Source organism: Sprattus sprattus (assembly GCF_963457725.1).
Source record: "Sprattus sprattus genome assembly, chromosome: 19".
Classification (NCBI taxonomy): Eukaryota; Metazoa; Chordata; class Actinopteri; order Clupeiformes; family Clupeidae; genus Sprattus; species Sprattus sprattus.
Genome location: NC_137917.1, coordinates 21,547,099 through 21,569,543, shown reverse-complemented (window position 1 = coordinate 21,569,543; position 22,445 = coordinate 21,547,099). Strand labels below are relative to the sequence as shown.

At 45.4% G+C, this 22,445-nt stretch overlaps 1 protein-coding gene across 1 annotated transcript in view; it reads left to right on the top strand.

Moving 5' to 3' along the window:
• The window catches only part of thsd7ab (thrombospondin, type I, domain containing 7Ab), a gene marked incomplete at both ends in the record, with an annotated part of 102,298 nt that overhangs the window by 41,703 nt on the left and 38,150 nt on the right, over positions 1 to 22,445 (top strand). The window contains 7 exons of the mRNA XM_080858426.1: positions 652 to 900; positions 4,473 to 4,654; positions 9,059 to 9,127; positions 12,165 to 12,320; positions 13,868 to 14,071; positions 17,616 to 17,813; positions 21,021 to 21,252. Coding sequence (XP_080714552.1) covers positions 652 to 900; positions 4,473 to 4,654; positions 9,059 to 9,127; positions 12,165 to 12,320; positions 13,868 to 14,071; positions 17,616 to 17,813; positions 21,021 to 21,252 — 1,290 coding nt within the window. The remainder of the gene's footprint in view (positions 1 to 651; positions 901 to 4,472; positions 4,655 to 9,058; positions 9,128 to 12,164; positions 12,321 to 13,867; positions 14,072 to 17,615; positions 17,814 to 21,020; positions 21,253 to 22,445) is intronic.

Here is a 22,445-nt window from a genome sequence, read left to right as displayed (position 1 = left end):
GTAGGTCCCCCTGTGGTCTCTATCTTTCAAAGTGTGAGGCAGTGGATGTTCTCCATGTGACCAAGATCACTGATAGACAGATAGATATATAGATAAAGTACTTTATTATTATTATTACACTTACTATAGGCTATCCAAACGCAAACTTCAGCAGCAATTCACGTGAATAACAAAAACAGATAATTGCTATTTAGAATCGGAGTGATCATCATCACCACAATAGTTCTCAGCTTGTAACAATAATACCGCAGTGGTAAGAGCTGCAAAACAAAAAAAACACGTATCACCACTCAATTGTAAAAGAAAGACTCTGCCAGGTTGGAATGATGAACTCCCAGCCCACGATTCAAAGGGGACATGGAAAATCAAGCTTGTGATGTTATATATATCACTAGTTACCATAGTGACTGTACGACTGCTTATTAATGTTGACGGTAGATTTAATGTTCCTGTATCTAAAGTGGTTGTTGTGGCTCTAAAGGTCACAAAGAAGGAACTGTATTGTTGCTCATAAGTGTCGATGACTGTGATCACTTAGCAGCATGACCTCTCCTGTATGTAATTATACTAAAAACTTCCTCTATCGATGTGTCACCATATTCACGTTAGTCATTTCTTACTGTTGTGCACTTTTTTTCTTTTCTTTTGCAGCTCGTGTCCTCACTGGTCCCTGCCTCCCACCTTCCAGACCTGCCTGATGCAGAAGGACTGCACGGTGAGCGAGTGGGCGGAGTGGGGCGCCTGCTCCAAGGCGTGCGCAGACCCCGCGACGCCCAAGGGTAGCCGCTCGCGCTCCAGGCAGGTGCAGCAGTTCCCGGTAACCGGGGGAGCAGAATGCCCCTCGCTGGAGGAGACGGAGCCCTGCGAACCCCAGGGAGACGACCCACCCCCCTGCGCCATGTAAGCACCAGTCAGCAGAAATAAGATAAACGATCAGAGCCAGGTTGTCAGGGGGTTAGAGGGCTATTTTGGGCAGAAAGTGAGACATCAGTATAATCCACATCACAATTTGTATGCTATCATCAATTTTTAATATCATAAAAATCATCTTTGACATTATCATCAGAGGAATTGGTACAGAACAACTACACCAATCAGTTTGTGCTGTAGCTGAGTTAGCTGCAGCTGATTATCATCCTGTGATGCAAATTGGATTTAGATAGCAAATAAAGGCCTAAATATCAGTCCATTAATTAAACAGCACTCTATAGAATATGACAAACAAGCCAATATTTGACAGACATTCGACTGGGAATGCAATCATGGGCAAAGGCTTTAGTATTGAACTGTATGTAACAGTACTCTACATCACTAGCTAACACATCAGCAACACTAAATTGTAACACCGTTGCTAGCAGTGTATCATAGCTAGCCGGAAACTATTGACTCTCTGCCAAACTCTACATCTTTATAGGGCTATACTGTCATTTGGCATTGACTCCAGTTTAACATGTAAATACCGTGCCATGGACCATTCTTTCTTTATTCATCAGGAAATGTAAACGTTTTGTAGTTGTTTTGCTAATTTTTCAACGTTTATGAATACATATTTCTTACTTCAAATTGTGTTTGTTAGATACAATAATTACCGCCATGGCCGTCTTTGAAATTGCATGTAATTGTAGGCTACTGTAATTGTCAGAGAGTGGTTGTCCATGTGTCTGTTGCGGAGCATACCTTCTGCATGATGCAATCAGGTTACCTGAAATGTGAATATAATGAGAATAGGAGTCTGAGAGCCAGTGACACTATGAAACTGAAATTGTAAGCCTAGTAGTACTGCAAGTGCATTGCATTTGAATGCCAGGTGAAGTTGCTTGAACAGAATGTGTTGCACACACCGAATACATACAATTTCTAAGATTACAAGTTATCATTGTTAGTAATGTACTTATTATCAGTAATTGTAGTAATTATTAGTAAAAAAGCCTGAACTCCCATACTTCCAAATGAACTTGGTGAAGCAAAAAATTCTGTTATTTTTTGAGGCAGGTCTTTCTACTACACTTTACATGTGTAACTCTGACCTTAGTGAAAAATTGAGTCTACATACATACCTAATTGTTTGTTAGTAGTGGTTTGTACTACCTATATCAGACCCATAATAGTGTTTTTCTATGCTTTTGGCCTTTGCCTGGACCAGATTGCTCCTGATAACAAGTCACTCAGGCTTCACTAACATAAATTATAAACTGCAAAGCCAAGCTGCATTTCAGCGTGTAGATGGGGACTCTCTCTCGCTCCCTCTCTCTACTGCTGTCTCCCTCTCTCTCCCTCTCTCTCTCTCTCTCTCTCCCTCTCTCTCTCTCTCTCTGTACAGCTGACTCCCTCTCTCCCTTTCTCTCTCTCTCTACTGCTGTCTCCCTCTCTCCCTTGTTCTCTCTCTCCCTCCCTCTCTCTCTTTCTCTCTCTCTCTCTCTCTCTACTGCTGTCTCCCTCTCTCCCTCGTTCTCTCTCTCCCTCCCTCTCTCTCTTTCTCTCTCTCTTTCTCTCTACTGCTGTCTCCCTCTCTCCCTCATTCTCTATCTCCCTCCCTCTCTCTCTCTCTCTCCCTCCCTCTCTCTCTCTCGCCCTCTCTCCCTTCGGTGCTGTGTGTGATCATAGCCCCTGTGGCTCACTTTGCCTGTGGGCTTCCCAGTAGCCCTGAGAGGCCGTTAACCCTCGTCGAGAGTGTCTGGTGCCCGCCTGGGGATGAAGCTGGGCAGCATATGGGCACCGACTCCAGGCGTCGGCTGGGCATGCGTTGGACCAGTGCCAGCATGCTAGTGCTGGCACATGGAGCCGATCTGAGTGGGGTTCTTTGGCCGTGTCCTGAACAGACCTCTCCCGCAGATGGCTCTTTATTAATGTGGCAGTTGTGTACCAGCCTTCCCCTTTGCAGACCTACCAAGTTACCAAGACCTGTGTCTTAGTTTGTGTGTGTCATAACTGTGTGTCTATACATTAATGCGCTATTATACATTATTGTAGCTTGTGTGTCTCATAACTCCGTCTATACATTAATGCTATGCTATGTATGTACCATGTCTACTTTCTAATCTCATGCTTTTCTCTGTTTTGCAATCGCCTCTTGTCTCCCTCTCCTTCTCTCTCTCCTGCTCTCTCTCCCTCTCCCTCTCTCTCTCCTGCTCTCTCCCCCTCACCTTCTCTCTCTCTCTCTCCTGCTCTCTCTCCCCCTCCTTCCGTTTATCTCATTCTCTCTTTCCTCCTCTCTCTCTCTCCCTCCCTCTCCTTTTCTCTCTATCTTTCTCCCTCCCCCCCCCTCTCTCTCTCTCTCTCTCTCTCTCTCTCCTGCTCTCTCTCCCCCTCCTCCTGTATCTCCTTTTTCTCACACTCCTGCCAGGTTCTCTTTTGATCTCCCTTCGTGCTCTTCCCTTGTTTCTCCTTTTCCTGCTCCTCTTTCTTTCACCTCTGTGTATATCGCTTCATCTTCATGTTTCTTCCCCCCCCCACACCCCAACACCACGGTTTCCCTGTCATATGTGAGCTGCTTGTAATGTATCCCACCCTGCCATTTGATCTGGAAAGAAATGCATTGATTAGGAAAATATCAAGAAAGAATACATATATCACACATTTGGCACATCTTCCCTCTTCTCTAAGGGTGCACCTTGCCTGGAAGCATGTGGGAACATTAAACACATATAAAATGCTTTCATTTTTTAAACAATTTAATGAGAAGTTTAGTGATGTGTTTAGTGATGTGTACCATTTCTTACACTCTCCAATTGCTGGGCACATACTGTATGTTCCATGCATTTCCATCAGGTTTTCTTTTGGGTGTGGATGTGTTTAACTGAAAAGAAATGACTCCCTTCTTGTAAAGTGAGGATGGACAACTTTTGCCAAGGCAAGTGCGACAGGTCTCTTTTAGAACATTGCCATTACAATTAGCCAACGAACACCTGCTTTGTGATCCATTCTAGAGGCTGAGGCATTTCTATTACAGCCTCTTTGCTGAGAAGGTAAATTGAATGAACATGGAGGGCTGTCTTCGGCGAGTATTTATAGAGTGGGTGAACAGATGCTGCTTCGCCGTGGTAACCTGTACTGCTCTGTACCGCTCTCTTCATTACCTCTCTGAGATGTATAAAAAAAACCTCTAAAGCTCGAGGCTTTTAATCAATAATGCAGCACTGAAATGCGGAGGAAGTGTGAGAGTTCAGAGGCTTGATGAAAAGCCTTTTTACGATTGTCAAAAGTATTTTTTTCTTTTTTCCTGGTGAAACTTTTTACTGGGGAAACTAAGCTGAATTAGGTTAATGTGGCTCAGCATTAGGGCCAAATTGACTGCTAGATTTCATTTGGTGCAGAGTGCAGTGCTTTGTGCTTTGTTTTTTTGTCGCTGGCTGAAAGAACAGAACGTCACGGCTCCCACTCGGTTTTCCTCTCTGTCTGGGTCACCTGCGTTTCCTCTCCACCTTTTTCACTCTCGCTCATGATTTTCCGCTCTTTCTCTCTTTTGTTTACAGGTACAGCTGGAGGACCACGGAGTGGAGCGATTGCCGGGTGGATGCGCTGCTCAGCCAACAGGACCGTCGGCGTGGTAACCAGACGGGGCTGTGTGGGGGAGGCCTGCAGATCAGAGAGGCGTTCTGTGTGCAGGCCAACGCCGAGCTGCTCTCTTACCTCAACAACCTCAAAAACAAAGAAGGTACCGGAAACATAGATTTGATCCTTAAGATCTCAAGACTCTTTTTAACAAGGAACCAGACAACCTTCTTTTCCCGAAAGCACTTTGTGTGTGTGTGTGTGTGTGTGTGTAGAGAGAGAGTGAGAGAGGGTGGGTGTATGTGTGTGTGAGTACTGTACGTGTTTGAGTGTGTGTGAAGGTGAGCGTAGGTTTGTGTGTGTGTGTGTGTGTGTGTTTGAGGTAGAGAAAGGGTGTGTGCGCGTGTGAAGGTGAGTGTAGGTAGGTGTGTGTGTGTGTGTGTGACTTTGAGTGGGTGTGTGTCAGAGAGAGAGACAGAGAGAGACAGAGAGAGAGAGAGAGAGAGAGAGAGAGAGAGAGAGAGAGAGGTATCAATGTGTGTTTGTGTGTCTGTGTGCTTTACCTGAGTGCGTGTGTGTCCGAGAGAGACAGAGAGAGAGCGAGAGGGTATGAATGTGTGTGTGTGTCAGAGAGAGAGAGTGAGAGGGTATGGCTGTGTGTGTGTGTGTGTGTGTGTGTGTGTGTATGTCTGTGTGCTCTACCTGCCTGTTCAGTCATCAGAGGCCCCAGCCCTCCTGTGGAGTGAACTGCGCGTCCTCTTCCTCTTCAGCCGTCTCCATACATGGTCCAGTGACTAATGAGTCTCATGCCCTTCGGCGCGGTAGATCCCCCCTCGCCTCTGATAGAGTCACTTTCACTTTCACTTTCACTTTCTCTGCAGTAGGCTGTTTACACTCCGAGTCACGATACTGTGCTGTGCTTTTGCCTGGCATCCCTCAAAGGGAGCCGCAAAAGGAACTTCCAGTGTCAGAATTTTATGAAGACTCAGCTTAAATCTAGTATCCGAGTGTCGTCTGTACCAGGATGTGGTATTTGGACCAGGGAGAAATGCAGGTCACAGCAGGGTGTAAATACTCACATCACACAGCAAATGCATTGTGTGCTATGTTCAAATACTCACACCACACAGCGCAGTGGCTGGATCAACTTTATGTCCTCCAGAGGTTGTCCTGCTCATAAAGTGATGGGATCTGAAGCAGGTCTTCTCCTGCGGTTGAACAAATGTATTGTATGCTATGTTCAATACAGCAGACCCAGGCTGATAGAACACAGACGATGAAAAGACAAATGTATTCCATGTATCATGAATTATTCATATACAGATGTTTAAATGGGACCTGCCAGACTCTACATGCTCTACAGCACCTTGTGTTACGTAACTGTGTTTATTAGCTGACTTCCATGTTAAAGAGCACTCTTTAGAACTGATGGTGAGTGTGACAGGCTGACTCGTCGCATGAGGTGAGAGAGAGAGCTTTAGCCCTCTGTCGACCATTAGTAATGCTGCCTCTATGTGTCCTCTTGTCCTATTGTCCTATTTTTGTGTGTGTGTGTGTGTGTGTGTGTGTGTGTTTGTGAGTGTGTGTGTGTGTGTGTGTGTGTGTGTGTGTGTGTGTGTGTGTGTGTGTGTGTGTGTGTGTGTGTGTGTGTGTGTGTGTGTGTGTGTGTGTGTGTGAGTATGTGTCCTCTTTCCCTATTTCCAGTTGTTGTGATTCACAATAATATACACCCACACTTTTTTTTCTTGGGTTCTCTGCAAAGAATAAGTCCATAAATCATTGTTTTCTTTTAGCTCCAACTTACCCTTGATGCTTTTGTAATTTACTTTTGAGGGTGAAGTAGACAAAGAAAAAGCTGTGCATTTGAATTAAAGTTAAGCCTCTTTTGTCTAAACCAGCTGGGTTCTGCCACTCCAAGCACATTTTTGAAAACCTTTTTTATTTTTTATATAATTTTAACCTTTTTTTTCTACTCCATGTACACCCATTCACCTGAACAGTGGAACTGAAGTTTCACGTCAATTCAGAGACTGTTCCCTCAATCAATCAGCAAATGAAATTAAATATAAAAGCCTAGGTATCTACTGTACCCATATACATATCACATTATTTATGGTTTATATGCGTGTGATCTGTTTGCTCTATATCTGTAGCGCACAATACTCACTCACAGAACAATTACAAATATGGTTTTAAATTATTAACGTTTGATAAAGACAAAGGTAAAGATTAATGAAGATTGATAAAAAAATATATATGAATTCCACGAATGAGTTTTCTTCTGAGAGGGTGTTGCTAGATGTTGATGCCCAGTGGTTCTGCAGAGAGACTTGTGAAGGGGCTTTGACACAAGCATGTCAGAGCTATCTTCTACATCCAGCCGTTACAGTAAAGCCAGTTATTCTGATGCAGGAAACAGGAAGAGCCCTCAGGGGTGGGTAGATCACACCTGTGTAGAGCAACACACACAACACACAACACACAACACACACAACGCACATGACACACACAACACACACAACACACAAAGCACGACACACACAACACACATGACACACACAACACACACAACACACAAAGCACGACACACACAACACACATGACACACACAACACACACAACACACAAAGCACGACACACACAACACACATGACACAGACGACACAACACACATGACACACACAATACACCCAACACACACAACACAAAACACATGTCACACAACACACACAACACACACAACACAAATGATACACACGACACACCCAACACACACATCGCACAACACACACGACACACACGACACACACAACACACACAACACACACGACACAACACACACAATACACACGACACACACAACACACACAACACACACGACACAACACACACAATACACACAACACACACGACACACACAACACACACGATACACACAACACAGCAATGCCAATGATGTAACCATCCTCGGTAACCATCAGTACCGTGACTCACTTCCGATCAGCTTGTAGGTCATCAATCAGCGAAACTTCACCTGGCGGCTCTGACATGACAGGTTTGACGGGGGGGAAAAAATAGGAGGAAATCTGTGTTTTCCGCCTTTTGGAATAATGGCCTGTCACAGTGGGTCTGTGTCAGTGCTGGGGCGAGGTGGATGTAGGAGCTGATAATAGAGCTGTAGAGGAGGAACGGGGAGGAACGGGGAGGAACGGGGAGGAAGGTTTCCTGTGCTGACGGCCTCGTAAATACATAGGTTTGGGGGAGGCCCTAGAATGTACGGCAAAGCTGTTTAAATGTAAATGAATAGCAGTCTACTCTCTATTGAGACCTCACTGTGAGCAAAGAACAGAGAGACTTAATCCACGGGCAGGATTAAATGCATGCAGAGAGTTACTGGACAGACAGCTTAGGACACACACACACACACACATGCAAATACACACGTGCACAGATGTAAATACACATGCACACATGTATGCACCCACATACACATGTGTGTGCACACACACTGTCTGTGACCTCAGCCTTATGCTCTGGATGGTATGGGCACGTGTGTGTGTGTGTGGCTGTGTGTGTGTGTGTCTGTTGCACCTGACCCATTGATCCTGCTAGAAACCAGCTGGATGCACCTGACCCATTGATCCTGCTAGAGACCAGCTGGCTTCCCATAGCATAGTGACCTGCTTCTGAGGAGATTGTCTCAACACGCATGTCAAACACACGTTAATGCACGATACGAGGTAAAGATGGATGAGTAATTTTAAAAAAGCCGTGTAGAATCACGGTTTAAAGGACTCTATGCATTGTGTGTGTGTGTGTGTCTGCGTGTGTGTCTGCGTGTGTGTCTGTATGCTTATCAGTGGAATGCAGGATTCTTCTCATTTCATTAGGGGGTAATCTGAAATGGCAGAGCAGAGGGACTATCCACTAACGTACACAGGGGTGTTGTGTGTTTGTGTGCGTGTGTTTGTGTGTGTGTGTGATTGTGTGTGTGTGTGTGTGTGTGTGTGTGTGTGTGTGTGTGTGTGTGTGTGTGTGTGTGTGTGTGTGTGTGTGTGTGTGTGTGTGTGTGTGTGGCAGAGCAGAGGGACTATCCACTAACTCCACCGCTCTGATGCATAAACATGCCCACTGCTGCTGCTGTCACTGCAAAGGGCGGTCGCTGCCCAGGAGAGATGCCCTCTCAAGTGTGAGAAGTGTGTGTGTGTGTGAGAGAGTGGATGTGTGTGTTTGTTTGGGATCTATAGCCATCCGCTAACATTGTAGCAGACTGTTTCTTTTCCCCCCAGAGCTGTGTGTAGTTGTGTGTGTATGTGTGTAGTTGTGTGTGTGGTTAGCTGGATGTGTGTCTGGTTGGATGGATGTCTAGCCTTCAAGTGTCAGAGCCCTCCTTCGACAGGGGAACAGAGGCTGCCTCTCTCGCCCGAGAGCTGGCTTAACCCCAAGACCCTTATTGCAGCAGTTCTTTAAAGTTCTTTAAAGTTTTGGAGATGGTTTATCTTTTCCTTGGTGGTTTATCTGGTCTTTCCCTTTATTCATGCATCCAATTTATTGTGTTGTTTTGTAGAGGGTGAGCCACAAGGGAGCCAGAAGCCCAGTGCTCCTCCTCTTCTCTCCATCAGCTATGAGATTACAGGTAAGCAGAATCAAATAATAATAATAATAGTATAAATGTGACATTTTAGACCGTTTCTAGATGTTTCTATTCTCTTCTCTTCTCTTCTCTTCTCTTCTCTTCTCTTCTCTTCTCTTCTCTTCTCTTCTCTTCTCTTCTCTTCCCTTCTCTGGTCTTCTTCTCTTTTCTTCTCTTCTCTTCTCTTCTCTTCTCTTCACTCTTAGTCTCTTTGTCTTTTTTCTGTCCTCATCTCCTTCATCTCTTTTTGACTCTTCTCATCTCTTATCCTCTTTGCGTCATTGTCATGAATGCTCAATGCCTCCGTGGCCTCTTCTTCTGGATGACCTTCTTCTGCAGTATCTGTTCAAATGCCAAGGATAGCAGTGATTTACATACAGCACTGGGGCGGTGCTTGTGTTTGTTTGGGATTGTTTGTCCATGGAGAGCTCATTACATGTGGGTCTGCTCTTTGAGGCGTCGTTGCAGTATGAGAGCAGGGTGATGGTGTGTGTCTTTTTTTTGTCTCACGAATTCCCAAAGACACTAAAATGACTTGCAAAGCACTTTTCCCTCAGAGAGACACCAACAAACACTTTCCAATGCATTTTAAGGTATTAAAAAAGATATCACTAAATTCACCCCTGCAGGAGAAAATATATCTGCTTGCCATTTTAGTCTGTTATTTGTATGCTTCCACCAAAGTGTGTGATTATCATGCCGTAAACACAACATGTTTTTCCCAGCCATCAGTGTAAATTTTGGCAATCCGGTGATTACCTTTGGCAATTTGGACTAATTGCATCCCGTTCGGTGTCAGCACCTTCCGTTGCTCTGCCATGTGACCTGATTGCTGTGTTAGCTCGCTGTCTGGTGTCATGCCCCTCTCTGATTGGTCAATTTACTGCAGCCCGCCTCATGACCTCATATGCCTAATGCGATGGCTGGTTCAGTTGAGCAGCGGTTGAGTTGAATGTTGAATGAGAACTGGGTATTAATGCTCAGAATGAGAGTGTGTGTTTGAGTGAGTGTGTGTGTGAGTGTGTGTTTCTGAGTGTGTGTGTGTGTTTACTCGAATGAAGATATAAGAAATGGGTATTAAAGCTCAGAATGAGTGTGTGTGTGTGTGTGTGTGTGTGTGTGTGTGTGTGTGTGTGTGTGTGTGTGTGTGTGTGTGTGTGTGTGTGTGTGTGTGTGTGTGTGTGTGTGTGAGTGTGTGTGCGTGGATGTGTGTGCGTGTTTGTGTGTGTTTACTTGAAACAAGATATAAGAACTGGGTATTAAAGCTCAGAATGAGAGTGTGTGTGTGTGGTGTATGTGTGTGTGAGTGGGTATGTGTGTGAGTGTTTGTGTGTGAGTGTGTGTTTACTTGAAACAAGATATAAGAACTGGGTATTAAAGCTCAGAATGAGAGTGTGTGTGTGGTGTGTGTGTGTGTGTGTGTGTGTGTGTGTGAGTGTGTGAATGTGTTAACTTGAATCAAGATATAAGAGCTGGGTATTAAAGTCACAGTAGGGTGTCGGAGAGCCTCACCCCATGCACCATAGACGGTGAAAGAGACATCAGCCCGACTGATTTTGCCGATACCAGAGTGTGATTGTGTTATCGCAGTCGGCCGTCTTCATCATCATTCTGTTTTGACAAGGGGACAAGAGGCTGCTGCAGGCCTTTCATATACAACACAGGGAAAGAAACTCACAATGTCAAGCAGATAGGATTTTCCCATCTCAGTGTGTGTGTGTGTCTGTGTGTGTGTGTGTGTGTGTGTGTGTGTGTGTGTGTGTGTGTGTGTGTCTGGGTGTGTGTGTGTGTGTGTGTGTGTGCGCATGTGTGCGTGTGTGTGTCTGTGTAAGAGAGAGAGTGTGTGTGAGAGAGAGCAAGACAGAAAGAATGAAACTGTGTGTGTGTGTGTGTGTGTGAGAGTGTGTGAGTTAGAGAGCAAGATAGAAAGAAAGAGAGAGAGAGAGAGAGATTGTGTGTGTGTGTGTGTGTGTGTGTGGCATTCACAAGTTTTAATTAGATGGAGAAACTCTCTTAGTAGGGGGTCTGTACCATCTGGCAGATAAACAACATAAACCGGCAAACTGGTGAGTAAATCTGACTGCCGATCAGACACGCATGAAGCTTGAATGTTTCACCTACGAGTTTAGGCCCTTTTCAGTCAGGAACACTGCGGATAATCTTGTAATTATTCCGCTATCCTCTCCCTTTGGAGGCAAGAGATCTCCTTCACGCTGTTTTGTCGTGCTTACACAAGAACGGCAACAGAAACCAGGCAACAGGGACCAGCCATTTTCATGTTTCTAAATTTGTATGTGTGCATGTTGGGGTGGGGGTGGTGGTGGGTGGTTGGGGGGAAGAGAAAAAGAGATATGCAACCTTGTGAGAGCAGTCATCAGGGATCTCGCACATTCCGATAGGCACTGATGTCTTTTAAGTGGCAGGGTGTGATTTTGTTTGATGTGAATCCGAGCGTCACGTCAGCAGACTCATCACTGGAACACCTTGGCAGTGACACACCGAGGAAGAGAGACACCTTTCAGAGCCACTTTTCTGTGCTCCTCAGTTCTTAATCTAGTTCATTACCAAGCTCAGGGTCTCGGGAAAGCTATAAAATATGTACGGCGCCTTGCAAGACGGAGTTCCTTGTTTCTGTTGAAGCCTTGGTTTGGAGCGAATCACATCTTTCCAAAGCCTCTCAAAAGCAAATACAAGACAAAAAATCAGATGTAGGAAGCACATACAAGACTATTTTCTCTCTGACTTGCAGTACTTATTGACGTCTGTGTGGAAGAAGATCGTGCTTTGGCACGTGTAACAATTCACTATGAATAATAAACAATTAACATCTTGGCCTGTTTTATTTTTATAGTTCATTCCATATGCACCGGTCTTGGACCAAGTTCTCCTTCTCTCTGCTTATGTGTCGTCATGTATGCTAGCTTTTCCCAAACACTGTCGCTGCCGTAAATACCTCCGCTATCTCATCACACTACAGCAGCTGGAATAAGGGAAACTGTGATAACATCTAACTTGTCTATTTCTCCCCCCCTCCCCCCAGCCTCCCAGCCGGTGGACCCACAGCTTTGCACCACCCCAGTGCCAAACACCGCCCAGCAATGCCACATCCCCTGCCCCATCGAGTGTGAAGTGTCGCCGTGGGCAGCCTGGGGCCCCTGCACCTTCGAGAACTGCAACGACCAACAGGGAAAGAAAGGTGAGAAACGGCCCCCGCTGAGGCTCTTCCCGTTTTCATGCCGGACTGGAGATTGTGCTACTGCAAGGAGGAGGAGGAGGTGTTCCTGGTGGACTGTCGATTGTGCTAATGCAAGGAGGAGGTGTTCATGCTGGACTGTAGATTGTGCTAATGCAAAGAGGAGGAGGTGTTTATGCTGGACTGGAGATTGTGCTAATGCAAGGAGGAGGAGGTGTTCATGCTGGACTGTAGACTGTGCTAATGCAAGGAGGAGGAGGTTTTCATTCCGGACTGTATATTGTGCTAATGCCAGGAGGAGGAGGTGTTCATGCCGGACTGTAGATTGTGCTAATGCAAGGAGGAGGAGGAGGTGTTCATGCTGGACTGCAGATTGTGCTAATGCAAGGAGGAGGAGGAGGTGTTCATGCCGGACTGTAGATTGTGCTAATGCAAGGAGGAGGAGGAGGTGTTCATGCTGGACTGCAGATTGTGCTAATGCAAGGAGGAGGAGGAGGTGTTCATGCCGGACTGTAGATTGTGCTAATGCAAGGAGGAGGAGGAGGTGTTCATGCCGGACTGTAGATTGTGCTAATGCAAGGAGGAGGAGGTGTTCATGCTGGACTGTAGATTGTGCTAATGCTAGGAGGAGGAGGTGTTCATGCCGGACTGGAGATTGTGCTAATGCCAGGTCGAGGAGAGCACTCAATTTAGTGTTCGCTGTTAACTGGCTGAGGGTGATTTTTCTCTCCCGTATTGTGCTAGTAATTGCATGTTCAGACAAAGGTGGCTGAATATGTAGCCATTTGAGTCACTTGGACTTATATAGGCATAGCCGTGTCATTACAGTCGTGCCTTTGACAGCGTTTTCATTCTGTCCTCGTAATTTCCTCCTTTTTTTCCCTTAATTTGTCTCAAACATTTGCATGTCGTGTACCTGAAAGTTCCTGGGGACGTTTCGCGTTTCTGTCTTCGGTAATAATCAGTGACAGGGAGGTGTGGGATGGTGGGTCCCTGGAAAGACGTTGGGTATCATTAGTGTCACTGAACAGATAAGGAACGTTGTTATTACACAATCTATTTAAATAAACACTCAACGCTGCACACTTTTTTTCTCCTGACGAATCTCCTTCAGGTAACACGGACACTTAAGTGCTTTCAGAAGGAAGCGATGCGCTGAGCGTTTAGCAACAGTTTGTTAAAATAGTCAACGCAACAGTAGGGAGGGTTTGAGCGTTTTTCTAGGGCAGACAGTGTGTATTCATCCTCAAATTGATCGTTTTGATGAGATAGGTCTTGTCCAAATCCATTAAACTTGAACAGAATCACCTTTACAGAATGACCTTGCCAAATGTATCAAAAATAGCTCAATTCAAAATAGCTCAATTCACAAGCTAGCTGCTTCTTATCAGTGCCAGCTGTGGTGTTTTTTTGGTATTTTCAAAACAAGTCTGTTGGCTGTTCCCTAGTAAGCTTGTTAGATAAACACAAAAAATCCACTATGCCTCGTTAATGATTGCATCCAAAAAGCCTTCAGCGTTTACTCTCTGATCCTATTTTTTTTCCCCCAGGTTTCAAGCTTAGGAAACGTGCGATCACCAACTACCCCACTGGCGGCATGGGCAGCTGCCCACACCTGTTGGAGGCCATTCCCTGTGAAGACCCCAGCTGCTACAACTGGAAGCTGCTCAAGCTGGAGGAGTGCATCCCAGTCGACAACTTGCAGTGTGGGCCAGGCATGCAGCTCCCCCAGGTCCAGTGTGTTAACAGCGATGGTAAGAGACCACATGGTTCATTTAACCACTGCACGCTGTACTCTATTTGTATAAGCCTTTGTTTGCAAACCAGTCAATTAATTACACCTTTAATGAGAACTCAAGGGGATGGTTTGGTCCATGAGCTTGTTTTTTTCTTTCTGAAGTATAACCATTATGAATAAGAAATAAGGTTACATTATTACAGCTATACCTTTATCAAATATTTAGTAAATCCAATGTTGTGCACATAGTACATTCAATTATTGTTTAATACAAAGAGATATGTGAAAGTTTGTCTAATAATGGTGGTGCTTAAGCAATGAAATTTGTTATGTTGGATTTGTACTCTCCTCACAACTCAAATGCTTAAGCAGGACCGTCCCTGGTTTTAATCTCTCGTCCTTGGGTGAGATTCTCCCGAAGGATGCCAAATCTTTTATCGCATTGACCTGTGTGCATTTGAGCTAATGACGGTCTTGTCTCACTTTATCTTTTCGAAGAAAGTGCAAGTAAGCTGAAGGTGACCCTCCATCTTGCTTACGCATTACATGGGATTGGGACAGTGACGGAGAAGCTATCCGACATGCCCACGATTCATCACAGTCGTTAGTCAGTCCCGCCGGACACCATGTCTTACTCCCTCTCTCTCTCTCTCTCTCCCTCTCTCTCTCCCTCTCTCTCTCTCTCTCTCTCTCTCTCTCCCTCTCCCTCTCCATTTCTCTCTCTCTCACTCTCTCTCTCTCTCTCTCTCTCTCTCCCTCTCTCTCCATCGTTAACTTTCCCCTGTCTCAGCATGGCTGAGTGCTGCCCCTCATCCTCCCTCGCCGTGCAATTAAAGACTACTTACACTAAATCAAACTCAGCGCTTCATGGCCCATCACGTTAGCCAGGCCCCTCTGAACTTGGGTGTTTCCCCCCCCCCATGACGACACCACATTAAGACTCCGGAGAAACGGATACAGCATCACTTTCCTCGATTCATTTTTGTTTGACTTGCACACCGCTCTCAGCATACTCGATGGAATGCACTTAGCCCAGCAACTGGTGTTTTTTGCAAGCGTTGGATTAAAACAGACATCCGAGGAGGAGAAATGTTGAGTGTGCCTAACGCATGGAAAAAAAACTTGAATTACCCGCAAATACATCCAAGTGTCCATGAGCTGAAGCACGATTCAAAGATTAAAGGCTATAATGGAGTTTAGTTGTTAACTCAAGTTGTTGTTGATACTGCTCACGTTCAGGTATTGCAGTGGGAATGGATGGTTTTCAGGCAGTGCTTCTGGTTTGCTCTCCCCCCCCCCCCCCCCTCCTCTCTGCGGCCTCCCTAATGGGGAGACTGAGGTTCGATTGATCCTTTGGGGTGCCCAGATGAGAATGGATTGGCTCATAGTTTTTTTGGGACTTGGTGTCTGGGGCATCCTTCTTTCTGTGCGACTAGAGCTCACATGTATAAAATAGCACCGCAAACAGCCCCAGTGCACACAAATGAATCGATGTAAATATGGTTGAGTGTCTGCCGTCAATATAGAAAAAAACCTTAGTGTCTCCCATACCTCCGTATTGATATTTATTGTTCTTTCGTGGTTGTTGTTGTTGTCCATTAAGGTAGAGAATGGCTTCTCTCACAGGCTGTGCTTAGTCTCATGATATCTCTCTCACACACAAACACATTCTCTCTCTCTCTCTCTCTCTCTCTCTCTCTCTTGCTTACTGGCCTCTCTTTCCCCCTGACCCCCTTTATCTCTCTCAATCTCTTTCTCTCGTTTTCTCTCCCTCTATCTCTCTCTCTCTCCCTCCCTCCCTCTCCCTCTCTTTCAGACAGCATCTGCTCCCTCATGTTCTGAGTGCCTGTAAATGAACTGCTATATTGGCTCTCACTTGTGATCGTTCCCATAAGCACCGCCGGCCATAGTGATTATCTCGATGAATATTTATCAAGTGCCTTTCTGGAAAGCACAACCACGTCTCATCAAAAGCCATTAACCACCAGTGATTCGGTCAAACCGCCCCAAAAACTGCACCGAAATAGAACAAGACCAAATACCCAATGAGAACTATTAATATCTGTGGTGTGTGTGTAGGTGTGTGTGTGTATGTGCGTGTGTGTGGGTGTGTGTGGTTGTGGATATGTGCGTGTGCGTGTGTGTAGATGTGTGTGTAGGTGTGTGGTTTGGTTTCCCATATTGGAAATGGTTAAAGTCGTAGTGAGGGCAGCCCCTTGCGTGGTGTGATGTGTTAAAAGCACACATAGTGCACATGTGGGCAAAGGCTCCACTTACTGTCGATGTGCAGATAGCTCATGCATTATAGATGCGCCAGTGTAAAATGGCCCATGCCTCGGAGGACTTCTAGTCACTGTCTCGGCCTATTTCTAGATCCAGATAAAGTATTTTATCTAAAGCGCAGCGTGCAGTCGAAGAAATATTCGTTATGTACAGACACATGGCCTTCATTTGCCGAGCCAGTGTGCGTTCTAATGAGAAATCACAACACCACAGTGGGTACATTCAAGTTCACATTGCAGAAATTAAACTGTTTCTGGTTTCTGTGTGGTTTGAAATTTTTTTTTTAAGAGAGACACTGACATTGAAGTGAAGGATTGAAAATGCTGTGTGATCTATTTTAAATTGAATGGAGATTTTATAGTCGGTATCCTCACATAATATATTCTATGCTTTTTGACAGTCAACCAGGTTTATGCCCATGAAAACGAAGTGGGCATCACTGAGTCTTACCAAGTACATCTATAACTGCTATTCTGTAGACCTGTGGCCGTGAACAACTGCAAGCTTAGAGTAACAAACAGCTTTAAAGCACCACAGAAGCCTGTAGAACCTTAAGCCGTATATGTTGTATGGCTCAGTAGCCCATAAAGTATTGATTATGTTCTTCCATCTTTTTCTATGATTCTATGATTGTATGATTTCTTTTGCCGCTGAGCATCTTACTAATAAATGATGATCTTAATCGTTTAGAAGAATATGTTGCAAAATAAGTCCATTGGACTCATCATTTTATAGAGCCACCACTTCATGCTCTGTGGTATTGGACAGAGGACTGGTAGCTAAACGTTTTCTGGGTTGCTAGGATACAGATGTTAGCTACCAGAAGAGGTAACATAGCTAGGCAAACTGGAGCAGGAACACGCAGCAAGAGAGGGGTTTCCTGGCATGACAAATCATGTTTGACAATAGTTAAAAAGTTATAAAAGCAAAAATAAATTATAAAAACAACTGTTAAAAACTCTTACAACCATTATGACTACAAACAACCCACACTTATTAGCTACAATTGTTGACCACTTTCGTCCAGGTCTATGCCAGAATTCATCAATGCCATTTTCTTTTATAATGTTCATCAAAAGCTTAGACATACAGTGTGTTCCTTTGAAATGTTTTTTTTTTCTTCTTTTTATCAACACATTGTATCGAGCAGGTTCAGTGCATCCAATTCAGCATTGTCTTGCAGTGTGCACACAGCGGGTGACCCAGTGGATAAAAGCCTGTGCAGTGAAAAAGCAACTCTTAAAAACTCTACTGTGTGTGCTCACTTAAACCCTCAGCGGGTGACACAGTGGACCCAGGCCTGTGCAGTGAGGCGACTGCCCCCGGGTCAGTTGCCTGTGACGTCCCCTGCCCCAGCGACTGCGCCCTCACGCCCTGGACGTCCTGGTCCTCCTGCTCCCAGACCTGCTCCAGCAAGACCACCGAGGGCCGGCAGATGAGAACCCGCTCCATCCTGGCCTACAATGCTGGAGAAGGTGATAACATCAAGTCATCAAGCGTTGTTATCTTGTTTTACTGTATTTTGCTCTTTGCAAGAGAATGATTCGTTCTCATATCCCATGTGTCGAGAACTGAGCTTTACTGTATGTTTATTAGTGTGAAAGGAAAAAAAGAGGAAGTCATATAAATAGGAACCAGCTTGTTGTTCAGTGGGAATTCTCCATCCACAGACAGCCTCTGTCCTAGTTTAAGGCTCCACCAATGATACACTCCACATGCATAATATGTGATTCACAGTATTCATGGTGTTAGACAGTACAAGGTCATACAGGACTGTAGTACATAATTATTTAGAGTGTGTCTATCTTTCGAGGGGATTGTGTTTCTTAAGTTTAATGTCTGAGCCTTTTAATGGGGTTTGCATTTCAGTTGCCCTCATTTTCTGCTGGTGTGTGTTTGTGTGTGTGTGTTTGTGTGTGTGTGTGTGTGTGTGTGTGTGTGTGTGTGTGTGTGTGTGTGTGTGTGTGTGTGTGTGTGTGTGTGTGTGTGTGAGTGTGTGAGTGTGTGTGTGTGTGTGTGTGTGTGTGTCTGTGTGTACATCTTCTCATGTGTGCTGTGCTAAGAAGCACTTTCTTCTGTCTCCACAGTGACTACCATGGTTGTTGCTTGGATTACTGTGATGGAGGGTAATGTTTAGCTCTGGATCAAGGTTTTTTTTCAGCGTCTAGTTCTTTTAGTTTGTGTTGCCTCCATTGTAGAAATTACACTACGGATAGGTTAGCCGTGATGAGGCATAGTTTATTTTTTATTCCCACTCAAAAACGTAAATGTCCATACTAACAATTACCGTTGTTCTCTCCAGGTCTTACAAATGTTCCAAAGTTTCCAGAACTTCTCGGTATTGTCCCTTTTTTTAAATGTGTAGTATAGTGATTAGATCACATAGATGCGAGTGATAAGATATGTATGTATATGTCAGTAGGATGTAGATCCAGAGGTAGGAATTGTTAACAGCGTGGTGTACTTGTTCTTCATGGGGATTCTGTACCGCGCTCTCAATCCATCAAGACTCGGCTTGTGAAAAAAAAAAGACATTAATGAGATACTTGCTGGAGGGGCAAATATATTTTAAGGATCATTTCCCACAAACGCAGTCTGTTGCGCTCTTGAGTGTGAAATATATATATATATATATTTTGTTTTTGTTTTCTCACACCGTGGGAATTTTTAACTCTGTTGCCAATTTACATTAGACATGCACACGTCTCATGATGGAGGATCATGCATTCATGAATACAGCCATTCATGTAGAGAGAGACAAACCTTATGCATTATGGATGTGTCTCCGTCTCTCTCTCCCTCTCTCCCTTTATCCCTTTCTCTCTCTTCTCTCTTTCTCCCTCCCTCTCTTTTCCCCTGTCTCTCTCCCTCTCCTTCTTTTCCCCCTCTATCTCTCTCCCTTTTTCCCTCTCTCTATCTCTCTCTCTCCCTCCCTCCCTATCTCTCTCTCTCTTTCTTCCTCTCTCTCTCCCTCCCCCCCTCTCTTTCTCCCTCCCTCTATTTTCCCCTGTCGCTCTCCCTCTCCTTCTTTTCCCCCCTCTATCTCTCTCTCTTTTTCCCTCTCTCTATCTCTCTCTCTCTCCCTATATCTCTCTCTTTCTTCCTCTCTCTCTCTCCCCATCTCCTTCTCTTTCCCCCTCTATCTCTCTCTCTATTCTCTATCTCTCTCTCCCTCTCTCTCTCTTTCTCTCTCTTTCCCCCTCTATCTCTCTCTCTCTCTCTTCTCTATTCCTCTCTCTCGCCCTCTGTCTCTCGTGTGTATGTGTGAATAAAATAAATCAGTGGGCGTGGTGCTGTGGTGCACCATAAACATTAATAAAAAAGGGGGGGGGGGGGGGGTTGCTGGGGGTCTGTCTGTTTTGCCCTGGGTTAAAAAAAACAGACAGAGAGCGGGTATGGTATGGCAGGGCAAGGCACAGCAGGGCAGAGCTACTGTGTGTGCTCACTTAAACCCTTCAGCTTAACTACGGTGAGCGTGTGGGAGCACACGGGAGGCTAGCCATTGAGGGTTTTTTTGTTTTTAGTGTGGCACTAAATGTTCCCTCTTGATCCCTCCGAGAGACGCATTATCTCAGGCACAGCTAGTTCAGCCTGGGCTCACGGCTGTTTAGTGATGCGATTAAAGCGTGCTGAGACAGTGGTGTTCGGGGGCTTCTGAGGCGGGCTAGACACCTCATTATGTGTCCGTGGGTGACCATGGTCGGTGTCGGGCGCGTGGTCCATTTCCTCTTTACTTCTTATCCTTTAATACCACCTCACCCCCGATTCTGCCCTTATTTTCTAGCTGTTAGAAAAAAAACTGTTATTTTTTTTTCCGGAGAGTTCCATGTCCTCCGGTACCCTACCCTCCCCCGCTCTCCTCCTTCATTTACCCGACCCTGACGCGGCTCTGTGGGATGAGAGGGGGAGCTTTGACTCGCCGGGGCCTCGTTGAGCTCCTCTGCTCCATCATCCCCGAGGCCTGTAAATGTCAGCAATAACTCTGAGCCACTAAGGGGCTCGGAGCGGCGCGGTATCGACTCCGCTGAGGAACGGGAGGCGCCGAATACTTCAGTGGCCCATCAATCCGAGGGCAGCTTTTCCGTTAAAAAAAGCAACAGGAGTTATGCCGCGTCCTTAAGGCAAACACTTCTCCCGACGCCCGGAATGAAGAGGGGAGAAAATACACTCAGTGTGTTTTAGCTGGGACAACCGACTGTCTATCTATCACACAACCTATTAGTGGGTGAAACTCCCCGTGGGTGATTGTACTTGGCGTGTGTTTTTTTGGTCACTGGCAGCTTGGCACACTGCCATTCGTTCCCATCATTAGAGCCAAAGTCTATAATCTCTCATCCATACGAATCCAGTGCTGTGCACGTACAGTTTTACATCTCAAATATAGCAAGTAGTGGAAATGTGTGTGTGGATATATATATATATGCCTGTGTGAAAAAATTCCCTAGTAGGGATGTCTTTCTGTTCCTATCTAGATGTGCTTATGTGTGTGTAGAGAGTACCTGTATGTCCTTATGTACTGTGTGTATGTGTGTGTGTGTGTGTGTGTGTGTGTGTGTGTGTGTGTGTGTGTGTGTGTGTGTGTGTATGTATGTATGTATGTATCTATGTATGTATGTATGTACAGCATATCTCTCCATACATGCTGGTGTGTATTTACCCATGGCTCTCATGTCTCACCACAGGGGGTGCCATGTGCCCAAACAGCACCTACCTCCAGGAAGGGCGCAGCTGCAACGAGCACCCCTGCATGGTCTACCACTGGCAGACGGGGCCCTGGTCCCAGTGCACCGAGGACCCGTCCGTGGTCACCACCAACACCAGCCTCAGCGCCAGCAAGGCCTCCTGCTCCATGGGCCTGCAGACACGCAAGGTCATCTGTGTCAAGGTCAACGTGGGACAGGTGCCCCCCAAGAAGTGAGCAAGTCTTTGTTTTGATTTTGACCGTTGATCTCAGATGTGGAAGGCCTTTGGCTTATTGTTGCTTATTGTTGTTGTTGTTGTTGCACAGCTTTGACATTAACATTTACATTTATTCATTTAGCAGACGCTTTTGTCCAAAGCGACGTACAAGGGAGAGAACAGTCAAGTTACGAGCCATAGAGACCTAGTGTAACAATTAATACTATTTTACATAAGAAATAGAAAAAACAAGTGCAGGAATGTGACTGCTGTAAGTGCAAGTCAAGTACTAGTATAAGTGAAAGGAAGGCAGATGCTCTGTGAAGAGTTAGGTCTTCAAGAGCTTTGAGTTTCAATGTGGTAGCTGCTAGTAAAAAGGCTAAAGGGTGTCAGTGACTGAAGGACAAGCTGAGCTGTGGAGAGACAGAATGAGAGAAAGAGTAAGAGAGAGAGAGAGAGCGAGAGAGAGAGAGAGAGAGAGAGAGAGAGAGAGAGAGAGAGAGAGAGAGAGAGAGAAGAAATAAATAATGTAGAAAGTGGCCCTCCTTCCTTTGCAATCTGTCCTTTGCAGGCAAAAAGTTTCTAGAGGAAGATGGAGAGGAAAATAAATAAATAAACGTACAATACAATCACAAACAGGCAAATTATCCCAGTCGTTTTTGGGCGGGGAAATCTTCCACTGATGATAATGGCAGTAATTAAGTGGGCCTGATTCTTTAATGGCATTAAATCACCACCAAGATGAGAGACTGCAAGACAACAGGGTCTGTTCCGAGGGCCTCTGCCAGCTTGTGTCTCGGGTGTGTGTGTGTGTGTGTGTGTGTGTGAGTGTGTGAAGGTGTGTGTGTGTGTGTGTGTGTGTGGGTGTGGGTGTGGGTGTGGGTGTGTGTGTGTATGTGTGTGTGTGTGTGTGTGTGTGTGTGTGTGTGTGTGTGTGTGTGTGTGTGTGTGTGTGTGTGTGTGTGTGTGTGTGTGTGAAGGTGTGTGTGTGTTGTGTGTTGGAGGCTGATGCTGGCCTGCTGTCACGGCCCATGACACTGTGAGTCTGAGAGACGCTGAAAGCCTCTCACTGAAAATCGGAGCTTCTCCCCAAATATGCCAGGCACTGTGCCAAGATAGTGAGATGGAAATACCTGATAGGTCACTAGTTTTGCATGTTAGGTTTTATGCACATTTGATTTGTTCCCTATCCTTTCTTATCTTCTTAT